General features: G+C 36.3%; 2 protein-coding genes across 4 annotated transcripts in view; both read left to right on the top strand.

Annotated features, from left to right (window-relative positions):
* The first annotated feature begins 42 nt into the window (after positions 1–42).
* LOC123316099 (protein vav) lies at positions 43–6,467 on the top strand. The gene is made up of 15 exons (XM_044902074.1): positions 43–391; positions 710–971; positions 1,565–1,740; positions 1,792–1,857; positions 2,263–2,398; positions 3,679–3,837; positions 3,903–4,103; positions 4,160–4,279; positions 4,356–4,637; positions 4,689–4,891; positions 4,954–5,129; positions 5,404–5,632; positions 5,688–5,837; positions 5,888–6,065; positions 6,271–6,467. The coding sequence occupies exons 2-15, from the start codon at positions 738–740 to the stop codon at positions 6,325–6,327; spliced, it is 2,367 nt and encodes a 788-aa protein (XP_044758009.1). The 5' UTR covers positions 43–391; positions 710–737; the 3' UTR covers positions 6,328–6,467.
* A 1,832-nt stretch (positions 6,468–8,299) lies between these two features.
* The window catches only part of LOC123315552 (arrestin homolog), a 49,211-nt gene continuing 47,176 nt past the window's right edge, over positions 8,300–10,334 (top strand). For all 3 annotated transcript variants that reach the window (XM_044901292.1, XM_044901291.1, XM_044901290.1), the window contains exon 1: positions 8,300–8,517. The gene's annotated coding sequence lies outside the window, so the exon portion shown is untranslated. The remainder of the gene's footprint in view (positions 8,518–10,334) is intronic.

Below are 10,334 nucleotides of genomic sequence, written 5' to 3'. Positions count from 1 at the left end.
CATTTGTAACGGGTGTTCAGGTGGGGAAAATAATGTGACAGGGATGAATAAAAAATGGAATTAAAGAAATAAAAGAATAAAAAACTAAACCGGAGTCAAAAGCATTACAAGCGTTGCGTACTGAAAGGCTCCGTCCCAAAATAATAGTAGATTTCTTTTCAAAGCGGCACGAATGTGCTGATTTCTCTATTGAAGGGCATACATTTGTTCAGAGGATGAGATGGATCGTTTGTAACTTGAAAATTATTCGTTGATTTACCTATCTTTTAATCGTTTTATAAATTTTACTAGTGTACCGTTTGATTTGTGTGTTATGATCAAGATTTACTGCATATTGGTTGCACAATTCTTTTAGCAATTTTACATTTCCAGTGCATTTCATTTTAAATATGTAAGTAGCTGAAACACAAGAAAATTGATTGAATTTCCAAAATTAGAATCGCGGGAATTATTAGATATAACGATTAAGTTTGGTGTATTGATGATTAGATGAAGATAAACATAATTAACTGTGTTGACTCAAAGGATAGATTGATGGTTTAATCAGTTTTTTCTACACTTATCTAACTGTGACAGTATTTTTGATATTTTACTCACCGGCTATGAAAGACACCAGTTGATTGATAATAACCGAGTTGATGGTCCTCATAATTTTCAGCAAAATATGAGTATGTAATCATTGATAATCTCATATTGTATTTTCTTCCAGAATATAAGAGAATCACTTGATTATTAAAATGGCATCTGCTTTTCCTGATGATGCCAATGATGAGCTCTGGCGTGAATGTGCAGCTTGGCTCACTCGATGGGAAATGCTTAGGGCAGACCATCGCGCTAACTGGCCTGAGGCGTGTATTGCTGACTTAGCTAATATTCTCAGAGATGGGGTTCTGCTCTGCAAGCTGCTTCATAAAATTGATCCCACCTCCGTCGATATGAAAGATATAAACCTCAAACCCACTTTAGCACAGGTTGGTATTTATCGTTGACATTTTGGCTATTTTAGCTAGTTTCACGATTATGAGAAAATACATATCATAACTGAAAATTTGCAACTTGAGATTTGTCACTGAAATAAAATGAAAAATTAAGGAGAACTGAGTTATGAGCTGGAATTCGACCTCTCGATCTCACTAGCACCTATGACTATATAAAAATTGATGCATAGCTAACTTGCTCTTAAATTATTTATTGATTCTCAGCCCTTGAAGTCTCTAGAGCCCATTCAATACTGAAACAATCTTATAGTACTGTTAGTTTGGAGTTGTTCATTTTGGTAGATAATGAATCAGAATATATTCTTCAGAGCTTACCCAAGTGCTCCTTACTTTGATAATAATGTGTAAAATAGCATGAAATAATTATTGAGAACAAGCAATTAATGAAAATCAACCAAGCGGAACTCCTTAGTGGGAAGATACAGAGCATGATTTTGCTCAGTGCACAACAACAGTAATATTGATATGTAGTCTTTTCTCAACATTTCCTATCAAGAAATGAAATGTTATCTACTAGAATTTTTGCAGATAAGTGATTTGAAGAATGATATTATATTATTTTTTAGTTCTTGTGCCTCAGGAATATCAACGTTTTCTTGAAGGCCTGTGTTAATTCATTTGGCTTGAAAGAATCAGATCTCTTTGACTCTTTAATGCTTTTTGATCTCACCAATTTCCACAAAGTATTATGCACACTTTCAAAGTTGTCCCAGAGTCCTAAATCACTGCATAGTGGGATTCCGTAAGTCTAATCATCTTAGGTTTGCCAGAAATGTTAAACATTTGATTTTAGTGGTTTCACTGCCCAAAAACTTAAGTCTAAGGAAGAAGAAGTGATCTATCAGAGCTTGAAGACTGTGTAAGTACAGCAGTATTACTCCTTATTCAGTTCAATTGAACATATATTTCGTATTGATATGAAAAAAAAAAAATAATGCCGGTCATAAATCCAGCAGCTAGCAATGATTGAATTATTAACAACTTTTCGACTCTAAATAAGCAAACTTGATTAAGATATTCCATCAAATAATCCTTTCTAAGACGTTATATACTCGATCAGTCATTTTCAAATTTATATTCGTCCTAGAGCTTTGCTTTTCACAAAAAATTCGTGTAAAATTATTTTAGATGCTTATTCTTAGAATCCTGTATTGAGTTGTGAGTACTTCTTTGAAAAATGCTTTGTATAATGATATTTTTGTAAATAATGCACCTAAAGCTTTAATCTATCAAATTTTTATTGTTTTGTGATTTTCTCCAACAGCGAAGCAACATCTAATCCTCTGTATAGTAACTTAAGTTGGTTGAATTTCACGATAAAATCTCCGCAACCTGACGATAGGGAAGAAGAAGCTTATGATAATCTTTGTTACGTAACCTTTTCTTCAGCTCTCACTGAGGTGAGATGCAGCCTTTGCAGTGTGTGTTGCATTTACTTTGTCAAAATGGATCGGCAATTATGAAACAGAAGTTATTTACTAGGGTTAAAATAAGAATATGAGAGCATGTTCACATATAACCTAACCTAACCTTTGATTAGAACTGTCAAATAACTAACGAACTGTCAAATATTTAACGAATTGTCAAATAGCTAACGAATTGTCAAAATCGTTGGTTACCAATGGTTACAGATTTTGACAATTCCAGTGTATTAAGAGTAAATTACATCTCTGAGGAGTCTCAGCCAATAGTTTGTTCAAACATAGAAATATGCTGTTGTTTTTCCTCATTTAAACTCATTTCCGACATTTTTTCCACATACACAGTTATTGTGGGCTCGATTTAGTCTTGGAAGTTTCTAATTGCCGATCTTTTTAGTACTGGTTTTATGTTGTTTTAGTTGTTTTTCAATATTGTCCTACGTTATTGTTATAGAAACATTGTTGGAATTTCATTTTTAATTTTGCATGGCTTTTTTATGTTAAGACAACCAATGATATATGGTAGAGCCATAGAGCAGCATCATGAACCGGCAAATGAGGAAATCTATCAAGATTTGTGCTTGGTTGGTGTTTATAATCGTCATGAGGTAGGTGGATTTAGAAGAACCCAGTGAGAAAGAAGCCCCCCCTTACGAAAAAAAACTCTGCCTGACAGTACATTCCCGAACAGAATTTTTTTTGTTTTGTTGTGAATGATGTCTGCAAGGGATTTATATTCACAAGTTTATTCATTTGAAATTTCACTTATACAGGGTGCGCCAAGTAATTTGGCCTGTTAGGCGTTTCAGCAAAGTAAATCATTGTAAATCTTGATGCGACTCTCATCCGGATAACTACGTATTCGAAACTCATTTCCGGTCTAACCGGAAGTGTTACAAACCCAAAAATATTTGGGGAAGGATGGACACTGTGGACTTATTGCAGAATACCAATTTTGACGGTCACGTTCTCTTAGAACGTCTAACAGGCCACGTTATTTGAGACATCCTATATATTAGGCGAAGTTAATGTGAATATAGAACTCGATTCTTCATGTAGTGATATGGTCGAATGTAACTAATCAAAAAGCATGCAAATCGTAACACCCGTAATCTATGTCTTTACGTTCAATCGAGACTAAATTAAAAGAATTCTACGAAGTCATTTTGGCATGGATTTTGTTCTGTAGATTAAATGATTTCTTCAGTTAGCGCAACTTAGGATCTGAGAAACTTTCAGTGTTGTCAACTAATTTTCAGCCTCCTACTATGGAAAAGAGAGATTTTGTGATTAAAGAACTAATGGATACGGAAAATAATTACTTAGATGTTCTGAATAAGTTGAATAGTAACTTTGTCATCAATCTCGCTGGTAGTATGAGGCCCCAGGATCATGAGACTGTATTTCATAAGATACCTGTAAGTTCCTTCATTTTCCGGTCGTATCTTCTTCATTTTTTCGATTTGTGAAATTAATATTTCAGGATTTATTGAAAGTTCACATGGATTTCAATAAAGAGCTGTCAAGAATTCGTTATGACTCTACCGTGAGATTGAGCGCTATATTTATGCAATGGAGAGAAAGGTTTCTTGTATACGGCAGTTACTGCGCTAACCTAACCAAGGCCATAAACACGTTGCAGGAAATTTGTGATAATGACCCAGAGATGAATAGTTTAGTTGAGGTGACCACACTCATTCCCAAGTATTGAAGCTCTTTATCAATAAATTTTTGTTCTAGTCCTATGAAAAAGCAGCCAATAATGGAAAATTCAAATTAAGAGATGTCCTTTCAGTTCCTATGCAACGAATCTTAAAATATCACCTTCTGCTAGAAAAACTTATTGAAAACACTGATGTGGTGAGTTGAGCAACCGTTTCCACCTCGTGAGATGTGTCATTTGTCAGCTGTCATTGTCAAATGTTACATTTTGTAGAACCACGAAGAGTACAATGATCTCAGGAGAGCGAGAGAAGCAATGATAGACGTCGCGGGTTACATTAATGAAGCTGCAAGGGACAAGGATCATCTGGATGTCATCGCCAATCTTCAGGAGAACATCATCGAATGGTCTGCCGGAAACGACATCAATTTGTCGGATTACGGCAGGCTGATCAAGGACGGCGAAATCAAGTTCAAGGCTCACGATGACCAAAAAACAAAGAACAGATATGTTTTCATTTTCGACAAATGCATCTTGATCTGCAAGCAGCAGAAGGTGCGCGAGTTGAATGTCCATTCAATACACTCTCTCACGAAGTATTTGTAGGGTCAGCAATTTGCATTTCGAGATTTGATAAACATAGCGGATTTTCATGTGGACGAGGCGCACAACAGGGCCCTTCTTAACAGGGAAGCGAGGTGGTCTTACAATTTTCATTTGGTTAAAAACGACACCAATACGGCCTACACGTTTTTCGTCCGATCCATCGAACTTAAAGATCAAATGATCAAGGCCATAAATGATGCATTGTAAGTGTGAGAAATGTGAGAATCGATTAACTTACATGAAACTATTCTACTGTATTTTGCAGAGATAATATACGTCCGTCGGCTTTCAAGCGAACAAACCACTGTTTCGAATTGCAGACCTTTCAGAAACCCGAACAGTGCAACCATTGTTCGAAATATCTCAAAGGTCTCATATTCCAGGGTTACAGATGCTCGACATGTAGGATAGCCGTTCATAAGGGCTGCCTGTCAGCCGCAGGTGAGAACAGATCTTTCTGAGATTTGTAAAAATTAGTGCTCGTTCACAACAATCTCTAATACCGGATCCAAACGTACACAACAATGTTGCGCGCTCAGCTTTAACAAAGTTCTGGGGGCGTGGCCTGCGTGTAACTTTGGCAACGCAGCCGGTGGGCGTAGCCTGTTTGACTGACGAAATGTCAACTGTCAAATATTATTTCATGATCGAATAGAAGTTCGTTGTGAATGGACCATCAGTTTGGTGAAGGGATTAATGATTTTCTGTGTCCTAGGCAAATGTGGAGGTTCGGGATCGTTATGTTCGATGTCTTCTTCCTCTTCTTCTCCTCAAAACAGTATTATGAATGATGAAGATGCATACTTGCGGAGTAAATTATGGTTTGTCGGCGAAATGGACCGGGAAACTGCCCAGAGGGTCTTGGAAAGAAGGGAAAACGGAACGTACCTCGTTAGAATAAGGCCTAAGAGTGCAATAGCTGATAAATATGCCCTCTCTCTTAAGTGAGTGATGATTTTTCCTCCCCTTTGCGGATTCGTTATATAGAATCTATTTCAGGACTGATGATTCCGTCAAACACATGAAAATCTGTAGTGGAACTGATAGCGGAGAAAAAAAATACTACCTTTCGTGGTCTAAATTTTTCAATAGCATCGAAGAACTCATTGTCAATTACCAAATATTCAGCTTGAAGGAAAATTTCGAAAGGTGAATATTTATAGGTTAGGTTGCGACAGTTTTTTGACAGATGTTTTTAGGTTAAGTGAAAATACCAGGCTACTATGGCCTTACAAGCAGATATACGCCGTCGCCATCAGAAATTTTCAACCTCAAGATTACGTACAGATGCCTCTTAGGGAAGGCCTACGAGTTATTATTATTGGAAAAGAAGGCTACAGGGAAGGATGGTGGAAAGGGAAGACAGATCTGAATAATGTTAGTTCATTCATTTTGGATTGACATGTGTGTATTGGAGAGTCAATGTCAATTGTCAAAATCGTTGGTTACCTTGGGGCAGGCAAACTTTTGGACACTTTGCCTGCCCCAACAACGACAAACAACGATTTTGACAGTTCGTTAGAGTGCCCTTTATGACCTAAATTTTCGCATTCTATGGTTGGGTAATATGTTTATTTTACAGATTGGATTTTTTCCAAGCAACTGTGTCAGAGAGGAAGGTGAAGTAAGGTTCGATTAATTCCACAAACTAGTCAGATCCTGCAATAAAACTCAATGTATATAGTGATTTAGTTATTTCATGAATTTTTATATAGTCTAGATATTGAAATTTTCATATTTTTATTGAAATTGTTATCCTAAAATATATGATTACCGTAATTGAGTTTTTTTTATTTTCCTCATCACAGTACTGACTATCGATTCATCAGTAGTAACTTGAGTACAGATGGCGCTGGGTTATCGATTAGGAGGCGTGGTCTCTTACGATCTCGATAGCGTTGCTAGGTAACCTCCATTAATACACCAAGGGATTGATAGATGTCACTCGCGCTAAATTTAATACTTCGAATAATTCGATCTTTCAGTTGTTCCTAACTGAAATCAATAAATTCTTTTCAAATAAAGAAAATGTACCGTTAGAACCTTTTGTGTGTACCTAATTGGCGCGTTATAATTGATTTGATGGTGCCTCAGCATGGGTATATGTTTACTTTAGGCATGCTAGGGTCCCAATTCAATTAAGAGGAAAATTATTGACCATAAATTATTCACAGTTCGAGATGAAGTTTGTTTTATTGAGTAGATCGCGTTACATGTGGCAGTTAATAAAATAGAACCTATTACTTCTCTTTTAAAGCTTATCTATTGAATATTTTAGAGTTCCTGTATTTGGGTTAAAAATAGGAAGCCAAGGAATTTATCTTTAAGCCTCGTGTATTCCAAAAATAAAGAATAAAAAGAAAATATTAAGTAGAACAAGCAGTATTTGCTTCCTATTAAGATTGGAGATTTAATTCTCACAAAAATGCACCTCCTAATCTTACAATATACCGGGTGTTTCCGGAGAAATTCAAGTGTTTTGAACTTTTTATCCGGTCTCAGTAGTTTTTATATGCCTAATAAAAAAAATTTAGATGCGAGGATTTTATTTCGAAATCCAGTCAATAGGGTTTTGAGGCGCACCTTTCGGAGTTAGATCTTCTGGTTCACTTTCATTAATCAATTCGAATAATGTTATCCTTCGGCTCCCCCAAAAAAATTGTCCTTTTTTATCAGCCTCACATGATATTTCGTCTTGGGTAATCCATTATCCATGTTGCGTAACTTGCTCACATAGCAAGGCTCTTTATTTGATGAGGTTCAAAGAACTCGACTCACCTCGCCATATAGGTACTCAAGAAATTATCTGCACGTGTCTCCTCTGAAAAATGATGATAATTCACGATTATTGATATAAGCCCATGGTGCTCAGAAAAAAACAGGGATTTCATGTCTCCCAGGTATGCAATTTAAATAATGAAGATAAGGACTCAGAAAACTTGATATAATTTGAATGAAAATTGGTTTCTTAATTCATTACCGGTAAGTGAGCCAATGAGTATATCTATTCTGTTGTCTCTTGCCTATATTCTTAAAGTTGAAGAAGATCTGTGGTGAGTAGAGCTGTATTTTTCATGAGCGTCAAGTAAATGATAATTAGAAAAAAATCTATGCATTTTAAAGATACCTATCTATACTTTCATTCTAATTTCATTATTCTCTCATGTTGGCTGTATGTATTTATATATGTATTGTATTAGCTTCTTTTTGTAGCCTTGTAGACTCTTTTTATGATGTCAGTTCATTCTGTTATAATCAGGCCAAATTGTTTGCAAAAACATTTCATATAAAGGGGAGATGTTAGGATCTATGTTAGGATCTCAAGATCCTGACTTATAAGTCAGGATCGCTCAAGCAACTTGACAAATCCTTCTGCCATCGGTTACGACCAATAGGAGCAAGGTGGTCCAGGATATCTGCTTCAATTTTTCATCTTGCAGACTTCTCGTTAGCCTTGGTATCGGAAAAACCTATCTCGATCATTTCTGTCGGATATCTGACATATTATCCTGCAGATTTGTCGGAAGCAATGCAGCTTCCGGTTCTTGGAGGTTCACGTGACCGTTCCTCCTCCATATCAGTCGCGCTTCGAGCCAGCAGGACGTTCGGCGTGTCAGTTTGATCCTGCAGCGTGCGCGGTAAGCCCGTTCTGCCAGGACAAGTAGCGAGCGCGTCTGGAAAATCTGCCCTGCTTGGGAAACTCAGCGGTCGGTTTTCCCGGTCGCATCACTCCCGGAATTTCCACGATATTTCAAATTTTCCGTGCGTTCATATTCGAGCAATGGTGATTGTGTCTTTTTTGGTCTGCTGAAGGCGAGTTAATCGAAAGGTATATTCAACAGTTTGATCCGGGAAATGTGGGGAAATTTTCACCTGTTATCTCCCTAGAGCATGAATGTTTCCATGAATTTTTTCGGGAATTTAAAAAAATATTTTATTTTCATTGGATTTGCAGGTAGATTCAGTTAGAATTTTTCACAAATCGATATAGGTACTCTCAAATTGAATACAATATTCATGCGGCAGTGTTTCAGAATATCTTTATTTTAACCAGGAATATAATTCGGGAATTCATCCAACATTATATAATTTAGGACAGGGTGTGCGAAAAATACTGTTAATATTCTTACAAAAAACAGGATTTCCATACCATAGTCTTCGAGTGTATGAACATACATATTGACATCAATATGATTTTATTAAAGGCTTTTTGGTATTCATGTCGAATTTCAACGATTAAAATCACGAAATTGAAAATAAAAATCCTCTTATATACAGTGTGAAACTAGATTTCTTTTCATCCCATTCAATTTATGCCCAGAAGAAGAATAATCACTTATAATCTAGCAGAATCGAAATTTATAAGAAATTATCTCCGAATTTTTCCGAAAAAAGGCAGAAGTATGCCGTCCAAACTTACCCTTAAAAACTACTGTAGATGACCACAAATCTTCTCATTCTCTATTATACTTCAATCCACTAATTATGGGTGATAATTGACGAAAGGTCTAAACAAAATCTTACATCATAACAATAATCATAATCATAATCCAACCTCCTGGAACTCAAAAAAGTTCGAAAGTTTGATCCACTACGATATTTTTCCAGGCATCGATATCATCTGCTAGGAGAGATTCTTTATTGAAGATGGAACTCATGGGAGATAATCAAAATAATCAAAATTTTCAGTACCTACCTCGTTTATACGCTCAGTATCTACATATTCTCCACTTGTAGCTGACACCCTGTATTCACCCAGTTATTAAGGCTGTTTGCATAGACCTTTTAAAGACAATAAGCCTAACGTTAAGGCTGAATTAAGTCTCTGATTTCCATAGAAGTTAGTGTAGCAATAATCACTGAGATAAGTATCACATAGCTTCAAGCACGCCTTATAAGTCGACACAAGGCGAATAGCTTTTATAGTATGTACTTAAAAACAGGGTTCATGGTTCAGAATCCCAAATTTTGATGTAGGATACAATCAACGAAACAAGAAACAAATCATTTCAGGGAACATCAAATTCTCTCAATTTTTCCGGTGTACTACTGACAAAAGAAACAATGTGCTCCTATATGTCGTTGAAATGGAATAAAAGAGTACTAAACCCAAAAACGTCATCGTGATCCAAAATATATGGACCCATGCATCAGGCGGAAATAAACCAAGAGCAATTGAAGATTCAGGCCAAGGCTCCCTTCGCCGTAAAATTTTATAGAATCCAGCCGGTAATCAAAAAGATATAAAGCCATAGTGTAAAGGCTATCTTTGCGAGATACGACTAACTTGATCCTTCAGAATGAGTTGTCACTAGATATCAGTCACGTAACTTAGGAACACGAAAGTAACGGATAAGTTATTCAAGACAATTCTCTGGATGTTTGAGTTCGAGCAAGCCAACTTTGAAGCATGCGAACCTTTTGAAGGGATGAACACAGAACAAGATGTCGATGACCTAACAGTGAATCCATTCCATTCGCTCCTGTTTGGGACAAATATGAATAAAACAATGATCTTGCCTCCAATTTCCGCAAATGTTGGTCATTAATCTTGTTACTTCTTGTTATGAATTTGGAGTAATGTTGGGAAATTTTACTGTGGTCATACAGAGCGGTAATACGTACCATTGTCACGCTATTCTATGA

Source organism: Coccinella septempunctata, chromosome 6 (assembly GCF_907165205.1).
Source record: "Coccinella septempunctata chromosome 6, icCocSept1.1, whole genome shotgun sequence".
Lineage (NCBI taxonomy): Eukaryota > Metazoa > Arthropoda > Insecta > Coleoptera > Coccinellidae > Coccinella > Coccinella septempunctata.
This window is presented reverse-complemented; position numbering and strand designations above follow the sequence as displayed.